At 42.2% G+C, this 27,979-nt stretch overlaps 2 protein-coding genes across 2 annotated transcripts; one reads left to right on the top strand and one right to left on the bottom strand.

Moving 5' to 3' along the window:
- Positions 1 to 1,694: 1,694 nt before the first annotated feature.
- e2f4 (E2F transcription factor 4) lies at positions 1,695 to 8,416 on the bottom strand. Its single transcript, XM_070831290.1, has 11 exons — positions 8,024 to 8,416; positions 6,199 to 6,308; positions 4,501 to 4,661; positions 3,601 to 3,645; positions 3,440 to 3,504; positions 3,156 to 3,344; positions 2,789 to 2,876; positions 2,541 to 2,687; positions 2,344 to 2,391; positions 2,196 to 2,240; positions 1,695 to 2,084 (listed from the first exon to the last, which is right to left on the bottom strand). Exons 1-11 carry the CDS (start codon positions 8,186 to 8,188, stop codon positions 1,969 to 1,971), a joined length of 1,179 nt encoding a protein of 392 aa, XP_070687391.1. The 5' UTR covers positions 8,189 to 8,416; the 3' UTR covers positions 1,695 to 1,968.
- A 3,148-nt stretch (positions 8,417 to 11,564) lies between these two features.
- On the top strand, positions 11,565 to 26,011 carry ferry3 (FERRY endosomal RAB5 effector complex subunit 3). The gene is made up of 14 exons (XM_070831289.1): positions 11,565 to 11,618; positions 12,004 to 12,192; positions 12,799 to 12,944; positions 14,429 to 14,610; positions 15,700 to 15,799; positions 16,016 to 16,137; positions 17,635 to 17,741; positions 17,943 to 18,140; positions 18,537 to 18,665; positions 19,460 to 19,528; positions 19,657 to 19,859; positions 22,845 to 22,902; positions 23,455 to 23,522; positions 24,553 to 26,011. The coding sequence occupies exons 2-14, from the start codon at positions 12,012 to 12,014 to the stop codon at positions 24,643 to 24,645; spliced, it is 1,656 nt and encodes a 551-aa protein (XP_070687390.1). The 5' UTR covers positions 11,565 to 11,618; positions 12,004 to 12,011; the 3' UTR covers positions 24,646 to 26,011.
- Positions 26,012 to 27,979: the final 1,968 nt, after the last annotated feature.

Raw genomic sequence — 27,979 nt, 5'->3', positions numbered from 1 at the left:
CACACGCCAGCACACATACAGACATGATTCATTCAACCCAGTACTGTTGAACTCCCCGGCCGCTCTGTTGAAGGATTAGGTGAACTCACAACACTGTCCAAACACAATGACTGGCTACTGATCAAGGAGTGGATGAGCAGCGACCCATCTGTCCGCAGTGATGTAAAGTGCAACAATGAGACAGGATGCTCAGATAAAGCACAAGGTTTTTGTGGATACATTCCTCAAACTATGAAGTGTACCCTCAAATTAGTAGCTGTCATAATATATCTATCAGGTATAAAAAATAAATGCTATTCTATACAAGCGGTAGGTAGAGGGGAATACACACAGTACATACTGTACATACTCACTCACACACACACACACACACACACACACACACACACACACACACACACACACACACATCATCCAGGGAAAAACAGGACATCATTAGACTAGAAGTAGTAAGCATTGTAAAATATGAATAATAGAACAACTCATCCTGAACTGCTACTCACCTGTCCCCTGCACAGGGAGAATAGTTAGAGCTGAACATTTAAGAGTGATGGGCAGTATTTAATTTAGCGGAAACAGAAAGGACATTAGGAGAAAAACTACTGAAAATAGGGATCTGTGCCAAATATACAAAAAAAAAAAAAAAGCAAAAACAGGAGCATTTTACATGACATATGATGACTGCATCAGTAAAAATACATCAGAAATACATACATACATGTACTTTTACAAACAAACTGAGTACAATGATATTCATATACATACAGTACTTTATAATGGAAAGACAATCGCCACAGAGTTCATTTTGGAGAAAGTGGAGGGGGAAAAAAGCTATTCCTCTGACGTACACCAGGTGAGTTATACATAAATCAGGGCCAATAAAAATCTGCAAGGTCCAAAAGTCCAGAGGCAGAATGAAAGTGAAAGCACGCCTATTCATAATAATCAAAGCTTTCAGTGTAGAAGGGCCAATAATGAACCAGTTAAAGAACAATATGGCCATAAGGTGGGGCGTAGAGGAGACACTATTTTATTTTAACGAGCACCTTGGCGGCTGTAAAAGTATTCATGTAAAATGGTAAAATTCTAAAACTCTCTCACGCGAAAGCCTGCAACATTTTAGTACTTTGACTCTTTAGGTCATAAAGTTTATTGGCTTCAGTAACTCAACATCAAGCTCCTCTTTTAACCCGCTACACAGACACACTTTAAAAACACTGAGAGGTTTGATTAAAACAAATTCTCCATATTTAAAACAAAGCACTTCATACATGCAGTATGACTTCACTCTAGCACCTTTGTTTATTAGCAGACTATTGCTCTGCCTGTATTACAAATGTAGTTCATCGCTGAACCATAGTTTTGTGTGCTGGTAATACAAAATATATATTCTCTATGTACATGAGGACAGTGCATATTTAACCAGCTGTTTTTGGGCTCATTCACGCCATTCGTGAGCAGCCACCGGGGGATAAAGGCCGTGCTCTGTTAGTCTGCCATCACTCCTTACCTGGTAGGAAAAGGGTTTGTCTTATTCTTTCTTCCCTGGAGACGCCTGACTCAAGTTAAGAGAGCGTTCAATACAAAACTCACACTCACACACACACACAGACAGACACACACACGTTCGCTCACGAGCACACGGGAAAGCAGATACACATACATAACGCTTTATCATACACAATGCTCCAAAAATAGAATTATTTGTCATTTGTTCTGACTATGTTTCCTTGGAAAAGCTGTAAGTAAAATGTTTTGTTCTCGCCTGTATTTCCTCACGAGGCTGTACATCGAGCTACTGCCCGACTGAGCTCAGCTTGAGCTCTCCGTGTCAGTGCAGAGGTGTCCTTGAACGCTCGTCCTGTCGTGTTGGCTTCCCTGCACCTCTTTCTCACCATCACCGTCAGTGACGGGTGGGAGGTGAGGAGAAGAATGAACATAGGTGGGCATGTTTGGGAACCTCAGGGGTCAGAGGTTGAGGATGGGGACGTCGAAGAGGTCGCACAGGCCTTCCGTCTCATCCAGGTTGTATATGTAGTCGTGGTCGCTGGGGGGAGGGGACAGGCGCAGGAGGGGCGAGAACACTGGAGGTGGAGCAGACGGAAAAAGAGATTAGTCATGCAGGATGCATCAGAGGAGGAGACTCTTTATTACACGCATGATCCATTCAGAACTTTTACAGTGAACAAACTCACCTTCTGATGACATCAAGTCCTCCAGCAGGTCTCCACTCATGATCTCTGTTGGAGAAGACAAGTGAGAGACGTGTTTAGAGCTTTCAGCCTGAAGAACACTGAGACAGCGAGGAGAAATATGGCATTTGTGTAATCATGGACAGTTTACCTTTTGTTGGATCAAACATGTCAGACAGCTCTTTGGGAAAGTCCAGCACTAAAAGGGAAACAACAGCACACATTTCAGACACTACATAACAACATTTAAGAGGATGATATGAATGTTGACATTTTCCTTATGTTTCGCAAAACGGTCCTGCCTCAACATCAGAAGTTCAAGAGAGTGTAGTGACATGCAGAACTCACATTCAGAGGGATCCGACTTAATTGGTTCAAATACTGCAGAGGCAGAGGAGGACGCCGATCCGTCCAATGAGGCAGAAGACTGTAGCTGCTGAGTAACTGCAGCAGGTGTATCTGTTGTTGGGGTGAGTGGCGTGGTGCTCGGCGCTTCTGAAATAAAACAAGTGTGAGATAAAATGCTGTCGCTTCTTGGGAAACATTAGCAATATTTCAGCTCTCAGTTCTTTCACTGGTACGTTGTCCCGCCTTACCTGTTGCTGAGGCTGTCTGATTGGCTGCTGAAGCCGACGTTACGGCAGGACCAGGTTTGGAAGATACTGCTAGAGCTGCTTTGGGGACCTGGAGGGTGGAAAGATGAAGGAAAGAAAAAGAGGAAAGTCATGACATTGTGTGATGAAAAAGTCATGGCGTTTTTAATTGTTTTCGGTGGCGATTAAGCCTTTTTGGAAGGAAAACTGTGAAAAATATTGCTGTCTAAGGATCAATATATTTTTCTCATCCTCCTTACTGTTTCAATAAAGAGAGATGTCTTGAGAGTGACCGCCCAGTCTCTCACAGTAAACAGATCAATAAATAAATAGAATTAATTGCATAGAGAAACGTGATATCTGTGTGGACCTGGGAGGCAGCAGTGGGCGGCTGAGAGGTAGGCGTAGGTGCTGGGAGGCTTTGAAGGACGTCATCTGGAGGAGGGACAGGCAAAACAACAGGAGAGGCACTAGATGGGTCTTTATTGACCAGCAAAACCTCGATGGGACCGGATGAACTCTTGAGACGGATCTGGTATTTTCTCTGTCCGTTGAGGACCTGGATAAGAACACAGCCACCCAGTTTGAGATGAGAAACATAAACCGTACCAAGACAAAGGAGCATGCAAAACGCATAGAACACACACAACTTACAGCTTCTGGTATGGGGACCTCTAGCTGTGTGCCAATGGGAGCGCGGATAGCTAGGAGTGTGTCACCTGAGGAAGGAGGACAGAAGGAGGAGGTGAGCGATGGACAATGTGTTGGAGACAATGTGAAAATGTTTATCAAGAGTAAGCATCTTGAACAACTACCTTTGAAAGCTCCACAGAGGTCTTCGTGTTTTACATATGCCATAGTATGGATGTGTTAAGGGTCCACCTCCAATAACAATCATGGTTTCCACATGAATGAGAACATCTCAACAATGCACCTTTGAACACTGGCAGCACACATGAATGACACTTCATCTCCAGGACATGATAGTTTACTTGATACTGAGATTTACTTAGACCCTCCCTTCCTCTGATGTCCTCACGCCTGTAGTGGCACCATTAGGGTTATTTTCTTCAGAAAGCTCCCCCCAGAGCCACAGAGGCTGTTACAAAACTGTTTTTACAGGCTGAGTAATGCACTCCATAACGGTCATGTGTAAAATTGAGGGAGTGACCCTTTAAGTGACCAGGACAGTGAGCCTCACTAAGACCTGTGTGGTTGACGGGGCTGGCAGAATCTGAAGGGATGTATGCCCAGGATTATCCCCTATGAGATGCCAGATGTCATTGTGTCTATAGTTGCCTTGCGCCACAACCACATACTCACCATGAGTGGTTTTCACGAAGGATGTAACAATGACTATAATCTCGTAAATCATCACAGCAAAATGTTTTTGTCACACAGTACGATACTGCGGTCCTTGTTCCTCAGGAGCACTTCACTCCCAAGATCAAATTGGCAGTCCGTCCAATGCAAGAAAAACAGCTCATTAACATCTTTCGGGACTGTGGAAAGACTTCACGTCATCTTGGCTGGGCTTAAAGGGTCACCACTGACGAACAAAGTTGCAGTCATCGCTAGCAATTTGAAATGCAACAGAGTATATTCATGGCGGATCAAACTATCGCATTAAATCAGCACTGACCATGAGACAGATCGGTGAAAAGTTACTTCTAGCAACACCACACACATGAAGACACGGTGCAACGAAGGATATGGGCTGTTGTTGGAGTCGTCTGTGACATTCTTGATGCTCTGCTGGACCCAGACTCTCTGCTGGTCCAGCTCGTTTTCCCTGAGAGCCAGGTCATCTAGCTCGGCCTTCAGATCAATCAGCTTATCGGCTATCTCTCTGGTGTTACAGCCTGGACCTACACCCCTGAAGCACAGAGACAAATACATGGTCACGTACAGCCAGCAGGAAAAGTCAGTTTCACACACTAAGGAGCATTTAAAACACCCCGTTTTATCATTGATGCAGATACCCAGACGTCATTCAGTTTTTGTTGGCTACCGATCATTAACACTCGGACAAAACAGAAATCAGGACTGCAGCTTTACAGGGAACATTTTCATGACAGCTGTTGTGATCACTGCACAGCTTGAAATAAGGTTTTGTTTTTTATTGTTACATTTATCAATGAAATGGTTCAACTAGTCCCACAACAGTGTTTTCTGTAATGCAATGATCAACAGCATTGAGCATTAATGTGTGCAGTGCTTAACACAATGGCCCAAAAATCATCCAAATATTTCTGCTTCCCCGAGGAGGACATTTTGACATGCACAAGTGTAATTAATTAATTGATGGCTGAATTCCATTTAGCTGCTTCAGTTTCAGGGTCCCTGTATTGTGCATGCTGCCTCACAGTCATCATGACTTACTGGGACACTTGAACAGAGCAGAGCCGTGCTAAATGTTACTGGTAACACCTTCACTGTTCCTATCATGACAAGTCAAAATGTCTGCTATAAAAAAATGCCTGACTGTGAATAAAATGGATACAGTTACTATACAGTTCATCTCAGGTGGATGCAACCACCTGCAAATTAAAGAATTTACAATTAACTTCAAAGCCACTGTTTCTCATCCAATGTGCTTGACTGCAGAACCAAAGCATGTGCATGTATAACTGTAATATCTGAGCTTCTCCCAGAGGGTGTTGCAACACACCTGCTATAGTCAGCCGTTTTTCTATTGTTCAGGCACTTTTGATTTAGTGGTGTTATTAAATGATTATACAGTGACTAACTACTTGTTGACTGTCAAATAAGTACAAATGAGTGTCAAGTACGACACACATCGTCTACGGTCAGTTCTATAACCAAAATGAGAATATGTCAAGCAAACAGAGTTTATAATTTGTCTCAAATGGCTCTCCCGTTCCTCTGCGCAAGTCATTTCTCTAGTGTTACGACTCACGATGAGCATGTTTGTCACACAGATTAACACACAAGCTAACATGGAGCCTGGGAAGCCGAATAGTTACAGTGCATGCCACATTATCGCAACATTGCCAGTTCGATAACAGGCGAGCAAGGCATACTGTAAGATGGTGCTTTACATGCTGTAACCGGCCCTCTTGCCATCTGTTTCCTGTCTGCCCCTTTACTGTCAAACTATCAAAAATATAATCCTTAAAAAAGAAAAAGAAAAAAAAACCACAGACACATTAATGCATATAAGGGTAACACAGTGATGCAACCCTGAAAAGGATCGGCTTATTAGTAATTTCTCAGTAGTTAGAGGGCGTATGTGTTATATTATGAAGTGGTGGGTGCAGGATAGCTGCAAGACACATAGTTAAAATGATTTCAGTAGGTTCATCCCTGTAACTACCCTGAATATCTAGTTTTTAAAAAATAAGGGGCAGTCTTTCAACCTTCAGGGAATTAAATAGAAAATGTGGACTTACTTCCATTGGATGCTGTTCTTGGACTTCTTCTCTATCAGTCCAATTCCCTCCAACACATTGGTGATATCATAGATACGTCGTTTCTGTCGCACTGCCAAGGTGTCTGCCGCCTGAATGACAGGACAAAAGCGATGAAAAACACAATAGAGATTACTGGCATCTCCTTTAGTAGGCTCATAGCTACGAACCCAGACAAAGACAGACTGCCGTATCTGTGCCGGTAGGTTCAATGCCCTGCAACCAAAAACCATGCGGTTTTGCCATCCATCACAAAGTATGACATGTGTCATTTAAACTTCCTTCCCAGCCTAATCTTTGGATGTGTAACAAACCAATGACAACCATATGGCTGATGCTGATAAGTTTAAGGTTTTGTCATCAGGCCCGAGGGAGTCAAGCGAGTCAGACCACCTGAATGGCAGCTAACAAAACACAAGGCTTTTTATTTAACAGTTCACGTAACATAATGTCATTTTTCACTTAAACAAATGTAAGGATATCCTGTTCAGTGTAGCTGCAGGAGCTACATGTTTACTTTTTCCAACAGTGTGAACAACAGATAGACTCCAGTTAGAGCAGAGAGATGTACAAAACACCTTTATACCACACGTCTTTCATTAAAGCCTGCATAGAGTCTAAAAGACGTGTTATAACAGATGAATCAATTGCCACATATGTGAGCCAACATCCGATAATAGAAGAACAAGCAACAAAAGTTATTTATTTTCCTGCTCGGACATAGTGTTTCATTGAGGAGAGAGTGGTTCACTGCTCAAAGTGAATTGGTTTCATTCTTCGACATGTTTATACAGACAGGTGAGAATGAAAGTAAAAACAAGCACAATTGGTATTTTATTATCTGTCTGGGGCAAAGCATGGTGCCAACAGTGAGTGGAAGCAGCTCTGAGGCCACTCAAGTCACTGAGGTCACTGTGCAAAAGAAACCGTTCGCCTATACAAAGTAATGCTTGACTGGCCAAGCTGCCATCTGGTTCACTGGCTTTGGTAGAGACAAAAACATGGATGGTATGTGTGTTAGTTGAAATGTTTCTATTTTTATCCTAATTCAACAAGTGCATTAACAAGGTTCGGGTTAAACCCCATTTGATGGTAGAATTTGGGTTTGAGGCTTCTTAAGCAGCTGAAAAGTGACTCAACATCTTTATCTTATTAGAAGTAAACACCAAATAGATCTTCGAGAAACTTAGCTTAAGTGACTCTGACACTAAAAGGAAGCAGGATCATACTTTAAAGGAAATGTTGCTGTAATATCTGAACAGTTCATTGAGAGCATGATGGCCTAGACTGTGGTGGAGAACATGTACATGTAACGACTGGCTAATGCATTGGCGTTAAAAGTACATGATTTCAGAGTAACTACTGGGAACTATTCAGGTCGGTGAGTGACAAAGACGTTCACCAGTCAGGAATAAAACTGTTCATGTGTGAAGATGCAGTGGCGTTAGCTCAGAAGGGAACGACAAAAGCTGACCCACTTTTTTAACTTTGAATCTGCAGGGGGCACACTGTGAAAAGTTGACCAGTGTTCTCAAAGTTCAGCCTGTAACCTCACTTTGGTCTCCTCTGAGAAACGCCACAACAACACCACACAGCATTTAAGGGTGTTTTTGAGCGTTACCGAGAAGAATAAAAACTACAAAAACCATAAGCAAAGAGGAGTCAACCATTCAAATTAGCCTGTCACACGGCTAGGCTAGGCTAGGCTAACAGGCAAGCTAGCGAAAGTGCATGTAACCTAACGACAGCGGGAGGCTCAGAATGACATGTGCTAGCTAACAACAAAGACTCCGGGCTGCATGCTCACCGCTTTCAGATCCAGCACTCCGTCCTTAGCCTCCTGTAGAAGAGTCACAAACTTGGTGGTGAGCAGTCCCAGGCTCTTTTCGTGCCTGCTGGGAGTCTGTGGCTGCAGAGAGTCCCCCACAGCTCCCAGTTCGCCCCTGTTACTGGCCGACTCCAGCTCCATCATCGCTCGGGACCAGCTCCGTACTTCCCCCTGCCTCCCCGACCAAACCCAGCCAGCGAGCCCAGGAAAGCACGCCCCGCCGCAGTCAGAAAACCAGAGGGCCGGGGAAGTGTGTGGGCAGATAGCAGGTGTTCAATGAGCGGGTCCGACCCGGTTTGCTCCAAATTATTTGGTTAAATCGACCTGATCAGACGGAGTGCGGTGACTCAATGAGCGAGCACTCGGTGCAGAGAGCCGTTGGCCACGCGAGGTATGACGGGACGGTTCAGCCGTCGGAGGGACCGTCTGCGAGTACTCACATGGACTCAAGCGCGTGTTACAAAACAAGAGTGTGTTTATTAAAACTAGTTAAGTCTAAAAATATGTTCTAATTCATCGACTTATTCCATGGTGGTTAAATGTCGACAAACTGCTGGGATTGGCTGTTTTTCTTGGATAGAAAAAATAAGGGTCATCCGGTATTTCGGAGTGCTTTACGGTCAGTTATACGAGGTCCCTAACTTACTCAAACTTGAAAGAGGAAAACACACGCACGCGTCTTTGAGCGTGCACGTAGACACGCGCGCTACACACACGCGCGCGCACACTTACTGTCAAGAACATTTCCCAGACATATTCAATAAAAAGCTGTTTTAAAACCTTATAATTCACTGTGAGCTCTTTCTACTAAGTACTTTGCACACGACTGCATTTTAAAGTCATGGGCTGCGTTCGAAACCGCCTTTTACCAACAGAGGCAGTGTGTATTTTCAGACCGGTATGCAGTATGAAACTCTTACATAGATTTATTCCCCAAGATTAATTTGCTGTATGCTATTCCAGGTTTAGCAGTTTCCCCGTGCAGGTGATATCGCCCCCCGCTGGTCGGAGGATAGTTCACAAAATACAGTTCTTTGAAAACAGTACTGTGTAATATATGAAGATTATGAATACTGTTATATACTTTACAAATATTAAGATACACCAATAGAAATCAGTAACCCATACCCATGTATTCATAAAATGTCATCATACACACATATGTACGAGGAGATCATGCAAACTACACACAGAGAGACCCCAGTGGATTAGAACCAGGGACCTTCCTGCTGTGAGGCAACAGTGCTAACCACTGCAACACTGCATTGCTTGTTTCAAATTTGTTCAGACACAGATTTCGGTGGAGACCTACCTGCTACTCTGCAGTCAGCCATTGTGTATGTTACTTTACGCATTTCTTATGTTTGCTATTACTTCAAGAGTCTTGAGGAAGATGCAGTGCCATTTTGCACCGTTCCCTGTATGGGCTCAGCAAGCTGATGGGTTTGGCCAGGCAGGGATAACCTAGTGTTGTTACACCAATCAATGCTCCCCCTGATGAGCAGTCCCTATTCGGATGCCTTGATGGAACACTGACAGATAATAGATCACAGTATACAGGGGACGAGCCTTCAAAGCGTTTGCAACATACTGGGGAATCAGACACATTACAAGTTCACAGCCCACAAAGTTCAAAAAGCTTTGGGTTCATGAAAAGGCGCAACACATCATATTAATTGTGAAGAAAACCCTGAAACACAGGGCAAACAAGTCAGAGTGGCACCTATGGACAGTAGTCGAGGAAGACCCAGGCAAGGAAGAGCTTCACTGCACCTAGACAGGAGAGCAGCTGACATGAGAGCAGTAAACACTTGCAGTTGTGGTTCAGCAAAGTGGGTCTTACTTTGCTGAACCACAACTGCAAGTGTTTACTGGCCCTTTTTCACCAGTTGTCTTCTTTTAAGAGTAATTATGAATATAATATGATGATATGATAATGTAATTAGAATATAAGCTGGAAGCTGTCAGTGGCAATTTTTAACATCTTTTAGGGCCACCTACAGGTGAAATAGCATCAAATGCTTAAGACTTGTTCAGCATCCCCATCTGCACAACTATTCTGAAGTTAGTCACCATGGATTATTACATCGAAGAGACAGGACAGTTTATAAGTAGTATGGTGGGGCTCTTCTAATGGTCACAAGCTTAAATATGTCCTCAACATGCTCATGAAAAACTTCTGTAGCAAATTTCATTTTATTGAAGTCAGCAGAATTGTTGAAATCCTGTAGTGCTCCCTGTGTGTAGGATAGTAGGAAATGTTACACGAGTGTAAGGTGGCCACCAAATTTGGTGGCAATCCACTTTAGCATTGAAGAGTTATGGCCAACACAAGAAGTCATATCAAAAAAAGAAACTCGAAGCTTTTGTTTGGGCTAAATAATAATAATAAGCGAAATAGAGCTACGTTTTGTGATGATTCAATTAAATATTTGTAATGATATAATATATAAACTTTTGTTTGTCTTTGGGAATCCTGAGAAGCTCTCTATAGATAAAATGCATTGCTATTATCTTCAAAATAAAACCACTGCAACTGTCAGCTATGAAACATCATCATTATGAGGCCGCAAGATGTTGTTGATTTATATGAATTAGGATTATTATTCACCTCAATTATTCATCGTATTTGTCATTATTTAAATGAGGTTCAGTGCCTCCTGTATGGTTCCATGGTTTTCTTTACTACCTGTTACTCTGTTTATGTTTATTAGTACCCGTCTACACCTGCACACCTCGCAGTACACATATTTATTCATATTACTAATGGTTTAACCATCACAACTGACTATACATATATTTATGTGCACTATTGGTCAACATCCTGCTCTTACCTGTCCTACTGGTACATATATATTTCTACAATACAGCACAATATTTCATCATCTAAATTTTATTACAGTTTATTCATTCTATCTATCTGGTACAGCTGCTTACCGCAGAAGGCTGCTTTATTCTATTGTGTTTCATACGTATTCTAATTTATACCAATAGTTTAAGTTCTTTACTATTTTATTCTTACGTCTTGGATTCTCTTTTTACACATAATGCATCTGCATTATTGGAGAGAGCCTGAGAACTAAGCTTTTCATTGCCAATGTCTGCTGCAAAGTTCAACAGTATTTATGCCACACTTATTTTCCACACTTATTTGATTCCCATTAGATCAACAAGACGACAGGTCCGTGTTTTCCTCCTTGGTGTGTTGGTGTTGGGTCGTTTATTAAGTCAGTGCCATTCAGAAACCACCTGTGACCAGCAGGGGGCGGTAGAGCACTGGGGAAACACTCTAGTAAATTAACCCGGGGGGTCAGCACATTCTGTAAATCTGATTAATAGAGAGCAACACCAATAATCAATAATAACAAACACATTTCTAACCTTCACACACACACTACATACAGCAGTAAAGACGCACAGCTGAAAACAGAAGGAAACACAGCTGAGGCTCAGAGCCGCGAAAGTGCTCGCGCTGTCACGCTGCTCACTGACGTCACGCTGAGGCGGTCAGCTGACCGACCCAAACAGGAGCGCTGCCTCTGCTACAGGAAACACCGGAGTCACTCACACTCAGGTAAACCTGCCTCTTATTACCTCCATATGCTCGACACGCACAGCAGACAGCGGCGTCCACGTAGGCAGGTGGTCCTCAGAGGGCCTGCCTGCCGGCGTTTGAGCTTTTCCAGCCAAACCTTAGCTTCCTGCTAGCTAACACGGAGCTCTGATCAATAACAGCGCTGCCGCTTCACCGGGATCTCACTCAGTCAGCAAACATGCAGAGTGTCTGATGCTAGTTACAGTTTACCACGGTGTTGCTAAAGAGCTCTGGTGTCACTGTGTTGCTTCAGGAGGTTTAACATTCATATTCTGCACACTGACTCCATGTTTGCCCGTCAGGCTCCCACACTCGGAAGTCCACTGCTTTCGTTGATGTTTTCCTGTTGCTCTTTATTTTTCAGCTGCAACCATGAAGAGGAACAAAGGCAAAGCGAACATTGCTGCTGAGAAGGAGTTTGTGTTTGAGTTCAAGGCAGGGAAGCACAACTGTGTCCTCAAAGTGCCTCTGCGCTTCCCTGTTCAGGAGAACATCAGTGACCTCCACGGACGCCTGATGCTGCTGCACAGAATACCCTGCTACATAGAGCATGGTGAGACTGCTGCTCCATTTCCGGCACTTTTGTGGTTTTTATCCACATGTTTCTTTCCCTTTTGCATTTCACAGGTAACCCCCCGCCGCCCTGTCCTTGCTGCCATTAGCCGTGTATATATATATATATATATATAAAGCTTAAACACAAGCATTTAAGTGGGGAAGCGTGGCAGAGGTTTGAAGTGGCCTGATGTCCTTTTCAAATCTACCTCCCCCCTTATCTTTGAAAGGAAATCAATGAATAATGAAAAAAAAAACTGTATTCCATTCTACAGAAGGCGATATGTGTCTCTAAGTACTTCTACAAAGCACACTGACTCACTATTTTAAACTTTTTCAAATTATTTCAGTGCTGTTTTTTTTAAAATCATAAATACAACATCAGTTATCCCCACCCCACTATTTGTCTGACATAAAATCTTTCTACACATCTGCCTGGGAGCGAGTTGATGTTGTCAGCGTGTTTGCTGTCAGTTTGAAACCTGAACGGATCGAATGGATCCGGCCCATTGATTTTGCAGTGTACTACTTGGTGTGCACGCAACTGAAAACATATTCTTCTTTTTTTTTTTTTTTTTTGCTGTGTGTGCATCTCTCCGTGCAGAGCTAAAAGCCTCGCTCTCCAATTTTATCGAGAAGGAGACCATCCTGGATTATGACAGAGAGGCAGAGCTGGCCCTGCAGAGGATCACCACGGGAGATGTCGACGTGAACCAGCTCACCAACGCTTGGACCAGGTCTTATGTGGAGGTGATTGGCTGTAGCCAATCTTTATTTGCATGACTCCGTTATAAACAGTCACTCTAGCGTTGCACAAAAGCTGTGGCTGTGTTGAATGGTAAAACTCCATTAGATTGGAGGATAATGCCATAACCAAGATTAGTCTTTTACTGACTGAGTGAGACTGATCATCCCCAAAGAGTTAACCTGTTTCAGTTTGTTTGGTTCCCCTCTAACAAATTTATGACCTTGACATTTTATCCAGTATCCAGTTTAGAATAGCTTAAGAAACGCAACAGGATAAACATTTCATCGGAGTTTGTGTTTGCGGGGTGGCTTCAAAATGCTGCAGTTAGAATGTTGTGGGACGTCTTGATCGTATTTTAATCTATATACAAACTTTTAAAATCCTTGGTAAGATATTTCTGTAAAAACATTTATTAATATTAGTCCCACGTTTTGTTCTTGGCACGTGTTACACGTGCTGGCACTGGCTGCTCAACACACTCCGATCGTATAGCCACTACTCCATGTTTCTGTGGTAGCGCGGCTGTGCTTCAGAACTGTCCTTGAATGCTCTGCCCAAGTCATGGATCATTTAAGTAAATTAAACAGAAGTAGTGCAGTGCATCTGCAAATTGATTATTCATGAGTTTCTGGGGGAAAAAAATCACATTACATAAGCCTGCATGCTGTGTTTAATGTCTCTCCATTGCACTTGGTTACACTTTGATGCGTTTCCTCCTCAGAGATCCAATATGTGGCGGCGGAGTCATCACTTTTATAGTATGGATCAATACAAAAGAAACAGTCCATTGACACAAAGAAGCACACTTTGTGGTTTTCTAAAGATGGTTTTTGCACTCGCACATTTCTTTGAAAGTGAATGTCTCCTATTTCATGTTTACAGAAGGTCAATGAGATCATTTTGTTTTACACTTCAAAGTTCATGAGTCTAAACTCTGCTGTCACTTGCCTCTGCAGTTATAAAAAGACGAGGGCTGCCTCAGCTCCTGTTGTGAAGCCAGTCTGACCCACTGCACTCAGACATTTAGGAGTGGCTACCCGTTAACAGTTTACTGCAGTCACACAGAAATACACATGGAAGCCTTCCAGTATCCATCGTGTTTGTGGCCTGAAGATTCCTCAGTCTGTATTAATAGAGGAGGTTCAGATTCTGAACGCTGTTCTGGTGCTTTTCTAATTATGGATGGGCTACATCAATTGCCCAGGTTAATTGAGCAGAGCAAAACATTCAAAATGTGTTGACATTGCAATTTGCCTTCCTCTTTTGTCTTCCTCTGACACAAAAACTTTCACACTTTGAACTCATAGTCAACACCTCGCTGGTCACTTTTGCTCACGGCTCTTGCAGCAGGTCATCATCCACAAGTGAACAGTGAAGCAGCCCTGTAATGTGAAATGTGATTAGATTGTATTTCTTTGCCTTTGTGTGACTGCTTGCTGTTAGCCTTTTGAAACAGCTCATTCTTGCTCTTCTATCACTGCGTTAGACCACGCTGGAGCATGCTCGGCCCGAAGAGCCCAGCTGGGATGAAGACTTTGCGGATGTTTACCATGAGCTGATCCACTCCCCTGCCTCAGATACCCTCCTCAACTTGGAGCACAACTACTTTGTTAGCATCTCCGAGCTCATCAGTGAGAGAGACATGGAGATTAAGAAGCTGCTGGAGAGGTTGGTATCAAGGATTATTGCCTGGAGCCGGAGCGGCTGTGGCTCAGTGGTAGAGTGGGTCGTCCCTCAATCAGAAGGTCGGGGGTTCGATCCCCAGCTCCTATGGGTCAACATGTCGAAGTGTCCTTGGGCAAGACACTGAGACACAGAAGCATGGCTTCAGTGTGTGAATGAGTATGAAAGAATAGTCTCCTCCAAATTACATTCCTCCTGTATGAATGATGTGTGAATGGGTGAATGCGGATGTGATGTAAAGCGCTTTGAGTAGTTGAAATAACTAGAAAGGAGCTATACAAATACAGACCATTTACCTGGAACAGAGGTCCTTGGGTCTCCTGCAAACACTGCCCTTCTTCTATGTAAATTCACACACAGAAGCTTTTGGCCAAAGCTGTATTCGACTTCTGTATCCTTTTATTTTGATCCGCCAAAGTAGATGGTGTAGGACATAAGCTCAGGACACCTGCGGTTTAGTTTGTTTTTTATCAGGGAAATCCCTGCGATCATGTGTGGACCCCCACACACGTATCCATGGTAACCAAATGTTTTTTGCATAAGTATAACCTTTACATTTCAAAATCTCAATCTGCTTCTGATCAGCAGATGGATTTAACGGTAGTCGAGCTTTAAAATTCCTGCTTAAATCCCATATTTACTTTCATGAAGTCTGTTGGTCCGTGTTGTATTCACACCATAAATGCACCCCACCAGAGTCTGTGCGGAGGTGGACTTAGACCTTTTCAGACAGTCTCGGCCCAGTTGTTCAGATGACAGCAGCCCAAACAAACCGGACCAGATGGGCAAATGCACCAGAGTTCGTTTGACCTGTGAAAGTACTCAGGAAACTTAGAAAACACCTAATGCATGAAGTCATTTATACACTGTTGGAGCCACACCATTATGCTCTCATGTGTCTTTATCTCTTAGTGGTGTCTGTCCTGTAGATTTTCTCAACTTGTGCCGCAACGATATTTCAGTCACCTGTCATGAATTTATGTGACTGAAATGCCTGAGTTATTCATGAGTATAGATGATGATGTGTTCCCCCATCAGTCCAACCAAATCAATGAATATTTTTCTGTCTGGCAGGCAAGCTGCTGAAATGGACAAGGTGATGCATGAGCTGGGTAATACGTTGAGTGACCAGGATGTAAATGCAGTCGCTTCTCAACACTTTGATGCACAGCAGGTAAAAAAGAAGTTGGGCTATGCTGTAGTGGTGTTAAAAGTTATCATTTCACCACAGACATTTCAGGGTTATATCAGTTTTATATTTGATATTCCGGTTTTACAGGTTTTGGTTTGCGATAGTCGGTCTGGCAAAAATATGTTGTTATCATATGGATTAATATATTAATAAGTATTCCTCAGTGTTTCAGTGTTTGACTTTGTCTTTTTTGTGCAGGTGTTGGAGAACAAGTGGGCCAGTGAGCTGAAGCAAGTTACCTGCATTCAAAAGCAGGAGTATCAGGAGTGGGTCATCAAATTGCACCAGGACCTCCAGAAATCCAACAGCAGCCAAATCAAGTGAGTCTGTGTGTGTGTGTGTGTGTGTGTGTGTGTTTGTGTGTACAGTCAGGCAGAAGGTCTGTAGGCCTGTATTTGTGTGTATATTGAAACATGATCGTTGTTTGTGTACACACTGCTGATCTGTAAGCTTACATCTGCACCTGAGCAGACACTTTCAGTTCTGTGACTTGAGCAGAACAGTTGATCCAAGATAATGACCACTGGAGTCAGGTGCTTAGTTGCTTGCTCTTGTTACTGTAGGTAAGCAAAGCAAAGCCGCAGTGCAGACGTGGATAAATGCAACGTGCAGATGCAGCAGCTCGGAGTGACTCTGTCAAAAGGCAGCAAGAGAACAGCACCTCTTCTTTATTCACTGATGGTGTGCCATCGACACAGAGGCTTCGGCTTGTCTGGGCTGTGAGGATTAAGTTCAGATTAAGTTTATTTATACAGGCAGCATTGAAGTAGAGCGACTATTGAACTCCTAAGCTTACACTGATATAGTAGGGTGATTAAAAGAAGAGGAAAAATAGGATTTAAATGAAAATAAAAAAGACTCATAAAACAGAGTGAAACTGATATAATATAACATTTATATGATACAAATAAAATGCCTCTAATGTCCTTTACTGTGTTACTGGAAAAGTCCCACTAAACTTCGACCAGAGCTCAAACTGACCCTTAGCTAACAGTTCTAATCCAAAATGCGGCATGTCTGCTGGCCCTTTGAAGCCCCAGTCCCATTTACATAGAAATTGAAGTAATTACAAGAGGTCAAAAACTCATCTCATTTTGACTGACGCTTAGCTTTACAGTATCACTTATTGCTGGCATCTTGGGATAAGAAGTGGGGGAAAAAATCTAATGGCAGTTAAAAGTAATGTGGACCTTCAGAGGCGGTTTAAATTCAGGTCCTATACTCCTCTGCATATATTGGGTATTCCATCAAAACACCAATACCAGCAGGACCTGTATGCTAAGAGCTTCTCAGACAATGTGCTGACCCGGCATCAGTTTTTCTTAATGATGAATATCATTATCATGCTTATGTGTGGGTGGAACTTCATACTCCTGCATCAGCACTTTGAACACTTTGTAAATATGCACTTTTGAAACCAGAATTCAGGATGGATTTTTGATTCCTTTAATATTGTTTATTAGTTTTTGTAAATGAGGTGCTGAAACTGCAGCAATTAATCTGACTGTGTTCCATCATTTTCTGTTTTATTTTGTTTATTGTAGCCACAAAAATGACTGCTGCTGTGAATGGATGGGTTTTTCCTTTAAAAAAAAAATAAATGTGACAAATGCCTTTACATGTTCAGTAATGGCTATTTCCAGACAGTAGAAAAAGAATTTTCATAAAATGTTAGTTAATAATTTGTGTGTTTTTATTTTCACCTTTTCTTGGGATGAAACCCTTCAGGTTCTCGCTTGAACCCAAAACGTGCATCAGATGGACTGTTTTTGACAGATATCTTTACTGAGAGATGCATTTGCATGATTGAATTCCAGTGAGGAGATTAAGGTGCAGTCCAGCCAGCTGTCGGAGCTCGCAGACTCTGGGGCCAGGATGTTTGAGGAGCAGCCTCAGCTGGAGGAGAGTTTCACCATACACTTAGGTGCTTGACTTCTAACATGCTTTCTAAGAACAAGTATACAGTTTTGTGCCAGTACCCATGTTCATAAAACACTCGTATTAATCTAAAGCAGTACAGATGTGAACTACAGCGTAAGTGTAGTCTTTTTCTGATCGTGGGAAAGCATATTTATTATACATATGTGTATGTTCTTTTTATTTATTTGATTATTTATTTAATCAGGAGCACAACTGAAGACGATGCACAACCTGCGGCTGGTGCGTGCAGACGTGCTGGACTTCTGTAAGCATCGGCGGCACGGCAGCAGTGGAGCAAAGCTAAGGCGGCTTCAGACGGCCCTTTCGCTCTACTCCTCGTCGCTCTGTGGTCTGGTGTTGTTGGTGGACAACAGGGTCAACTCCTACAGTGGCATCAAGAGAGGTCAGAGGGAGATATTTTGGCGATCCTCATAGAGATGTTGTCACTTGAACAACCTGTAGTGTTATTTTATAGAAAGATGAGGATTTGGTAGGTTCGGCTGACTGTTGCTGGATGGCCAAACATTTTCCACAATAAGTGTAGCAGTGCTTTGTGTTATTTTGGCACCAATAAGTGGTAACACATTTGTGTTAGTCCTCCTCAAGACTCACTCGGATTATCTCTAACCTTTACCGTGACAATGACACTATTGCTTCACACCTCTTTGAATGATTTTGTACAGTATGGAGATATGATTAGATTAGATTAGATATTGATTAGAGATGAGCTCTGGCTGGATATCAACTTAAACTTTTCATGCATCATGTCTTCCTTGGTCTGTGCTGTGTTGACCCCCAGAATTTGCAACCGTGGCAAAAGAGTGCACAGACTTCCATTTTCCCTGTCTGGAGGAGCAGCTGGAGGAGGTGCAGCAGGTGGTGCTCTACGCCAGAGCCCAGCGGAGCAGCAAGCAGAGAGACCAACCTGGTTAGACTTTTGGCTGCTCCTCGGATCGCACTGTCAATACAGCTGTAATGTAAACAGAACATTCAAAGAGGGTTAGAAATGGAAAGACAAGACAATGAACCTCTTCCTGGATGTACATTTCACCAGAAAACTGATTATTCCACACAGCCAGGGTGCCTTTTTTTAGCCAACTATGCATCTTAAAACGCTGAACTAACATTTTTATTCACAGCTAGTTTAGCAGGGCCAGAAATACATCACAGTGACAAGATACAAGTTGTTGTACTGCTGCAGTTGTTTGCTTTGCCCTTAAGTTCCCCTCAGCGCACGTAATATGCTCACTTATAGGTTGATCGCTAATTTACCTGATTTTATGTCTAGCAAGACAAAGACGGAGTAACTTTTTCTCTTATTTTGAGAATTACCAGAAACTCATGAGAGTAAAATTCAAAAGAATTAACTGAAGGGGAGTATAACTATATGCCTGAGTGTAACAGTTTTTGCAGCACAGAAACGTCTCTCTGCATACACTTGTTTAATGTCACTGATGTGCCAGTAACTGATTAAATAGTCAGGAAGCAGGAGGCACTTGACATCACTGCTACTGCACTGACGGGAAACTGTGTCCAGATCCTTATCACAACATACTCTTAAGTGGAGTGGTTCGTAGAGTAGAGCTGCATGTAGAGACATTCCTTCTAGCTTACAGGGCTTACAAGGCCCTCGCCATTAAGTGTCTTTATGCGATATTATGATAGATATATGAAGTCTTTTTGCATACAGATTTCATATTTTTCTATTCTGCGTCCTTACAGAGGTTCCAAGGAATGGATGTGACGACAAGAGCAAAAATGTGGAAAGAAATCCTTCAAACATCTTACCAGGTACTGGTTGTCAATATATATTTATTTTATTTAAAATCCCTTATTTATTGATCCCACATTATTCAGCAGTATCATTTTAGACCACTGTTTGCATTGTTCTCAAGCACCTGCTGCGTCTCTTCCTCAAGGCGAGTTTTACATCTCGCGGCATTCCAACCTGTCAGAGGTCCATGTTGTCTTCCATCTGTGTGTGGACGATAATGTGCGTTCGGGGAACATCACGGCCCGGGACCCGGCCATCATGGGCTTGAGAAACATCCTTAAGGTCTGCTGCACACATGACGTGACCACTGTCACTGTCCCTCTGCTGCTGGTCCACGACATGGGGGAGGTAAGGTTAGCTAAGGGCACTGTGCACACTGATGACGTTTGAATACATCAGGCTCCACACAAATTCACACACTTCGTAAGGATTATAATAATGCAGTAATGTGATACCTCCAGGGAGCAATTAAATCCACACTGAAATCCTCTTACCCCCATGTTTGTTTGAAAAGCATTTAAGTTTGTAGGGTCAACAAACGTAATGCAAATTAGCTTCCAGAGGTCTGTCTTTCCCAAAACTATACAAGTTAACAAGACGACTTTGTATAGGTCCGCAAACATGTAAAACGTTCATCAGATTTCTCCAAATGGAGCGCAGTCAAGTAGGAAATACACTATGTAAAAACGATAAATGTTTGAGTTAGACAGTGCAAATGTTTGACCACCAAACACTTGACTGGAACAGATTAGAAAAGGATTGCAGGGTAACCATTACTGCCAAATAGTTCAGTGTTGTCATTAGGTGAGTAGAAAATGGCTGAAATTTGGTAATCCAGGGGTACTTATACCCCAGGGGGTCCTTCTGTAGGTGCTAGGGTGGAAAAACGATACCTCAGCTAATTTGCGAAAATTGAAAATAAATAGAAAATATATCCACAAGCCAGCTTGAGCTAACTGTACAGCCAACTGTTACACCTGATCACTACTTGTTGTGATTCAGAAAGCACAAAAGAAAATGACTGAAACGTCCAACCTCTTCTCTAACATCCACCATTATATACACTCTTGGGAGATCAGGGTCAGGTTCGGCCGCAGAACACCACCCAGGAGCTGATATGGATTCAGTGTTGCTCATTAACCCTTCACAGGGGTAGAATCAGGACTTGTACTTTCATCATTAACCCTATTAGTATAAATTTCAACCTGCTGTATCTAGTTTGTGATTGTTTGTGGTAAAAGATGAAGGAAAACCTGCTGGCCACACAGGTTCCCCTGGTCCTAACTGATGGCAAAGACACAAAATCCCTTTCGTCCTCCCTCTGCTTGTTTATGCACTGCATCCTCAGCTGTGGTCTGGCTTGTCAGACACTGGCTGTCATTTCACCTCACAGCTTAACATTTCCCAGGTGTAAAACCAGGAGGCCAAAGTAGAGAGTTGTGAACTCTTCTGTTTACTTGGTTCCTAGGAGTGTATGTACAGCAGCACTCTGTACTCGCACAGCAAAGGAGAGTAACAGAGACAGCTTTCAGTGACGGATGAACTGAGCCCGAATCAAACAGAGTTCAGGCGAATATCTGGTCACAATAAGGTGGATTCTTCTTTTAGATCTGGAAACTGGAACATTTTTTTCTCATAAGGCCTGTTGAAAATTAGTGGGATTTTCTTTTGATCTGGTTATCTGCTTCCTTCTTTGGTGTTTAACTGAGTAGAAATTAAAACATAACTGAGAATCGCATAAGACAGAGAGTGAATTCTTAACAAGCCTCCGTCTGGAGTGCACTCATGCCACAACATGCCCACAGCAATTTTTCCTCTCATGTCTAATCAAGACTCTTTGTTTACATAACCAAAGACTTCAAACTTTGGAAGCCCCAGGCACCAGAGGAACTTTAATTGATAGCCTGTGGTTTCACATCAAAACTTTCCATCTATCATCATCTTTTCGGTCTTTTTCGCCATTTGGTGTGATGTTTTCCTGTTTATACACGCCTATTCTTGTGTTTCGGCTTTTAACACAACTGTCTAGGTAGAATTACAGACTACGATCAGAATACAGCAGGGCTGTGCCTCTTTTTCTTAGTCTTTGAATGTTTTTTCCCATGAGTCTCAGGAAAATTGATCACAGAAGAGTTGCTCAATAAGGCTACAATACAATATGCAGAGGAGAGACTGACCAATGTAGAGAGCCTGTTGGACTCTTACACAATCTGACAATAGTTATGTTTATTTTAGTGGCTGTATGAAATGCCTCTCTTTGCCTCAGATGGTTGGCAGAGGCCACTGCTGACGTTAGTGCTCCTGCGAACAGCCACAGCCAGCTCATCTCCACACAGGTACCAGCCTGAGTGATAATGAAGCACTCTTGACTATACTATCCTATTGTTAATGCATCTAAGACCCATTGCTCAAGCCTGTGCAGTTTATCTCGTGGGCAAATCAGTTAGTGGGTGATGCAGTTAACATGGGCCTAAACACGGTTCTTGATGACACCCCTGCCTCCAGTTAGTGGATCCGGTTTGTTGACTTGGAGTAGGTGCAGCACTCTCCAAGTTGGTGTCTGTATATGACGATATGATGTGTGGGAGAGACACCTATCGCTGTGAGCAAAGGTTGACTGCAGAGATGACTCCCTGCTGAGGTCACTGTGTGCCGCCAGCAGCCGGCAGCCAATTCTGCACGTCAGCATTCTGTGTGTGGGTTTGTCACCGAGCAGGAGACCTTATGTTTGGCATAGTTCATATGTAATACATACAGTATCTAATTTGCATACCTGCATAAAACTCCTAAGAAGGTTTGTAATGTATCACAAGTTTAACTGTCATGACTCAACGCAAACGCTGCCATCACAAATCTTTTTTTTTTCATTTTGAGCACTATTTTTATTGGGTGTTTAACTAAATGGGGGGCAAATCACAAACATGGGATGTGTGTGATATGGGAGGGTTTTAACCCATACAAACACTTCTTAAAATAAGTGAATAACTTCACATTAAAAACGAGGAAAAAAATTCAGCCAGCAAAACTTCTCACCTGTAAATTATAAATAATAAAGTTAAATAAATAAATGAAAATAATAGAAATAATGATAATATACTATACTTAATGTCTTGGTCTAATTAAATAGATCAAATTAATCTCTTGTCCTTTTAACTGAATTTCATTTTCTTTCATTTATTTTCCTAAAGTACACCATTACTTCTCTCATCCAATTTATGTGAGTTATGTTTCCAGTTCATCTTCGTGCCAACAAACTAACTAATAATTATCATGTTAACCTCTGAGGAAACAAAACAATTCACTGCTCCTGTTTCTGTCCTCATGTCTGCTCAGGAGATGACCATACCGTGGTGTCTCAAGAGAGCCGAGCTGGTATTCAAATGTGTCAAAGGTAAAATGGAAGTTTGACATTACCTTTTTTTTAATAATATTAGGCTACACCAGTGCAAATTAACACTGTTAAAACAGCAATTTACATTACACCTCGTATTGTCCTCATCTTATCTTTTTGTTTTCATAGATAACCACCCAAGTATAAGCATGACTTGTGATGAGATACAGCATTTCCTGCTGACTTTTGATAGCAGAAGGCTGTCAAGGCCTAGTTTATGACTTTTTAAAGCATGAGTTTTTACATGCTTTACATGGTCTTGTTTTCATTTCCTCTGAGTCAAAGAGAAAATCTTTTTTTTTTTAAGAAATTACTAGTGTGTCTACTGACAATATGGTACATTTCCATAATGCAATAACAAAGAGGCACAATGCTCACTTCGTATTGACTGGTACAACAATTGCTATTTTGCTTGAAAGGAAAGCAATGCAATTTTTAAAATAATGTAATTACAAAAACTGGAGTACACTGGACATTACAGATAGATATTTGAAAACGGGAAATGAGTTTTCTTGTTATATGTGGCTTACTTTCAAACTGTTTTATTTGTAGGCTTCATGATGGAGATGGCGTCATGGGATGGAGGAATATCACGCACAGTCCAGTTTCTAGTGCCAAAGGTGAGAGACACACAATCGTCCTGCAAGTAAATGCTTGCCAGCATAGCTCGCTGTTAATTCAATAAAGATGTATACACAAGGCTCCACACACATTACCACAAAAGGCACATCTGGCCTTGCAGTGCACACCTTTGAATTCAGACGAAAAGCGTGGCGTGAATCATAGACTGTGGAGCTTTAGCTGTAGCTTCTCTTGACCTTGAACACTATTGGGAGAAAAGAAAACTCAGACTTGTCCATATAATTGTGTGATAAGCAGTGGGATTCACGTGTCACTTTCCAACACTGAGGTGTAATCTGGATGTGTAGGTCTTAATAATGTAAAGTAAGAGAAGAAAAACATTCTGTTCACTTATTTACTGTTATCATGGTATTTTATTTTGGGCTGAGCTGGGTGTGTTGTACCTATAGTTTTTGTGGTGCGTCAAGAAGGCAGCAGAGCCTATAGCACGATCTCGTGTTGACAGGTTAGGATGATAAAAAACAGTGGCATCAAAGGACTCCGACTGCATTGGCTTCCTGTCAGCTACATGCTCAGACATCATTTAAAATAGCACTTCTGGAACAACATTGTTTTCTACACCTCAAAGAGACGTGGCGGCTAAATATACGCCCGTGTGTTTGTGAGTGGTTCAGCGATTTGTGTGAGACCGTGCGCTTCCTTAAAGATTAATACTTAACATTCTTATGTGACGGGTGGTGATGCTTAGAGGGACACGGTATGTTCCCCCGTTAAAGTCACAGCTGTCGGAGTTCACATCATTTCAGCATCAGCTTCTGTTCCCCCAGGAAAAAAAGGATCCTGTGATGTTGTAGTAAAGGGCACCACAGGGACTGTTAACACTTGGCTCCACACAAACAGTCCAGATGTATTTTTGTTTTCATGGGCACAGTTTCAGCTGGGTTCAAAAAAAGGTTTCACGGGTTCCCTTCCACTGTGGCAGTGTGTGGACTGAAAATGTGTATACAAGAGGTCCCTTGTCGCTGACTAATCCTGCTGTGTCTCTGTGCGTCTCTTTTGTATTGACAGAGTATCTCAGAGGAGATGTTCTACCAGTTGAGCAACATGCTGCCTCAGATCTTCCGTGTCTCCTCCACCCTAACTCTCACCTCAAAGCACTGATGGATATAGAGACGCACCACATTGCATCCTCAAGGCATTCACACACTTTTATTTTAACAGCAGCGACATGTTTTATTTCTTGGTTTTATTTTCAGGAGCTGTAGATTGAAGGAGAGGCAGATTGATGAACTAGCACATTAGGCTCAACATAATATGGTGGCATTAAAGCACTTGCCAAAAAGGATTTTTAAATGAGAAGAGACATTTTTATGCAATTGGTGAACCTTGTCAGTTTTGCACCTTCCAAAGTTACACGAGCTGTAAATAGTTCGTACTGAAAGAGGACTGCGATTCAGTGGCTAACCAAAGCAGCTGCTGCTGCAGTTATCATTTCAAGCCTCCGGGGTGCGGTTCTGGTGACAGAGTTTTATGGCGTCATGACATCAGATCAGCCGCCAGGGCTGCAACTATTCCAGTTTTCCTTTACAGCTGCAGCCTGTAACTTCCTACATAGTTGAGCTACAGTGTAACGGAGAATCTGGTGTTGGTGAAGTTGATATAACTTGCTGGTACGCATGGAAAATACAGATAAAGTAAATGTGAAAACTCAGTATTGTTTACTAAAGTGATGAAGCTGGATGGAGGGCAGTAATGACCTAACACTCTTATTAACATTTCCTAGCAGAGTTGCTGCACTATATGTGACTTTTTTTTGTGTGTTTTCACATTACCATACACACATCACCTTACAGATGGATATAATAACTGTATGTCGATTATAAAAACCATGACAGATCAGATCTTTAAATCATGTGCAGTATGAGGTCCCTGTCAACATCACATTGCATCTGTTGAATGTTCATGAATTAGTCCTGATGTATGATCACACAGTTCAGCCTTCATATGAGATTCCGCAGTCTGAACCAATGGATCACTGGCTTCATATTCGGGGGCTCGTTTGTCCAGAGAGACGTGACATAAACTTGGCTCTTCTGGTGGTGAAGACGACCGGCTTTGCTGCTGAGATGAGCAATGTGCAGGTGTTTTTATGCTGCATTGCAGTGAGTTGTAATGAGGATCACTCCTCGTGTGAGTGTGCACGTGTGTGGTCCCTCCCCTCCACCTCTGTTAACAGCAGATGGCACTGTTCTTGAAGACAACGATGTGAAAGGGGTGACTGCAGGGACACCTCTCTTATTAGAGGGGATTAAGTTTAAATGAGCGTCCGCTGCCACTTGATGTTCATCTCGATAAACTGTTGTCCACATTCACCGTGAGCGAGGAGAAACTGCCCTGAAAAGTTCATCCTCAGTTTGCTTGAATGGTCAGTAATAAATGTTTGTCAAATGTCTTGAACCCACTCAGATGTGTTTTCTGTATAATTACTGTATATGTTTACATTTTTGTGTTTTTAATAAAAAAAATTTAAAAAAACACTAATTTGATGTAGATTCTTCATGAAAGCATTCATAAGCTCATGACAGTTTCACATTTTGGATGATTACTGGTGGCATTTTGTTCGGCGTTTTATTTAGTGCTGATGGGTTATCCACGGGTGCATAATCTCTCTGAAGTTAGTAATCCATGTCATTCATTGGAATTACATTCCTGCACTTCTAATGGTGGCCTATAAGCCATTTCAAACAGACTGAAATCAATTCAGCTTGCCAGAAAGTTTGCCACTGCCACGTTCGGTGGTGGTATTTGGATGATTAAAAGAGCTGAGAGTGTGGCAATCAAAGGAAGTCGAGTTCTCTTCTGTCAAGATAAACAAGACGGCCAGTGGCTAGAGATTTCTTAATCGCTTCACGATGAAACCTGCAACTGTTTATATCACACTGCCATGCCGAGAACCCACTAAATTGTAAGAATATGTATTGCTGAGTGTTTGGCATTCTTGAGATTGGTCTCAGTGGCCCGCAGTGTTGGGTTTCCTAGTGCAGAGAGTGCAGGGTGCAGATTCAGCTCGACAGTCCACCTCTCTGCCCTCTGGCAGTTCTGTTGACCTCAAAATGATCAGAGCAACGTTCAAAAACTGGACATGACAAATTCACATTCATACAAAGGTTTTCTTGTAGAACTACAGCACATTAAGTACCACAAGAAGACGGGGATGTCCAGACACTCAGACACAGACATACGACCAGCGAACAGGCACCTACAGCACTGAAGGGAACATTGTCTCGGTCAGTTCAAGAGGAAATTCATTGGTACTGGAACATTAGTTGACATTCATGTGATTGATGTATATGGACCAGAGGGAAAGATATAATATACTGTATATATTTATGTTTTTACAACAATTGCTGTGGAGTGTTTCATGACATCTTCAGGAGAGATCTTTTTTCTCACACATGAAAATAAGATGTCAAAGTCTTAAGCGGAAACTTTGTACCTCCTTGGGAAGAAGTCAAGTTTTCTGTGCCAAGTTATATCCTTACAGAGCCAAATTATTCAGTGATAATTGATTTCCTCACCTAATTTAACTTTCCTGGGAATTACAAGGCTGAGGAATGGCATGCCAGCACTGTCTGGGAGGGAATCTGATTATAGGCAGGAATTAGAGGATTGCTTGAATGAGAAGAAAAAACACTGTGGTAAAGAATGACACGGCTTGGAGATACAGAAGATACAGAAAAACCTGAAGGTGCAGTCGTGATGCTTAAGATTACAAAACAATGATAGCGTTCAGAAACTTCAGGGAATAATTTATGCTTTAAAAAAAAGCCAATCCCCTCTTGACATTACTAGTACACAGACATACATGGTCAATGACCAACTTTTAAGCTTATGAACATGATGATGAAGAAGGGGGTAATATATCTTTTCAAACATCTTTCTGGCTATTTCTGTTTCAGTTAACCAGTTATGATATTAAAATGTGCAAACTAAACTAGACAGCGCACTTTCTGCAAGAAAAAAGGGACGACAGCTGAAATCAACTAGCAAAATGGCTAATAGAAATGGCAATAAACATCAGATGATTATCAGATAAATAAAAAAAAACAAATGTATTAATCTATTGATTATTTTTTATTCATCAAGCTTTACAGCCATTTCCTCCCACGTCACAGACACTGCTACCGGAACTTGTTATATTTTTTGCTTAAAAAAATAAAACCTCGTGTGTCCCTTCACTCTTATGAATCACATTGAAAAGAACATTAACATGTGCGTATGAGTTCACTACACGTGATTTTTAGATCACTTATTCATTTTGTTGGGAGTTTTTGTCCTATACTCAGTGATTCGACAAAAAGTGCTCGTTGCGGGTGCTTTTACGCAATCTATGGTGATCTCGGTCCCTTTATTTTGAAAGTCGGGACCGGAAGTCGTGGCCGTCATTGCGCCTGGCTTGCCGGCGGCCGCCACAGCTGGTGTGTGTGTGCCTCTC

The sequence above is a fragment of the Pempheris klunzingeri genome, chromosome 5 (genome assembly GCF_042242105.1).
Source record: "Pempheris klunzingeri isolate RE-2024b chromosome 5, fPemKlu1.hap1, whole genome shotgun sequence".
Taxonomy (NCBI): Eukaryota; Metazoa; Chordata; class Actinopteri; order Acropomatiformes; family Pempheridae; genus Pempheris; species Pempheris klunzingeri.
The sequence above is the reverse complement of the archived record's forward strand: the minus strand, read 5'-3'. Positions and strand labels throughout refer to the sequence as shown.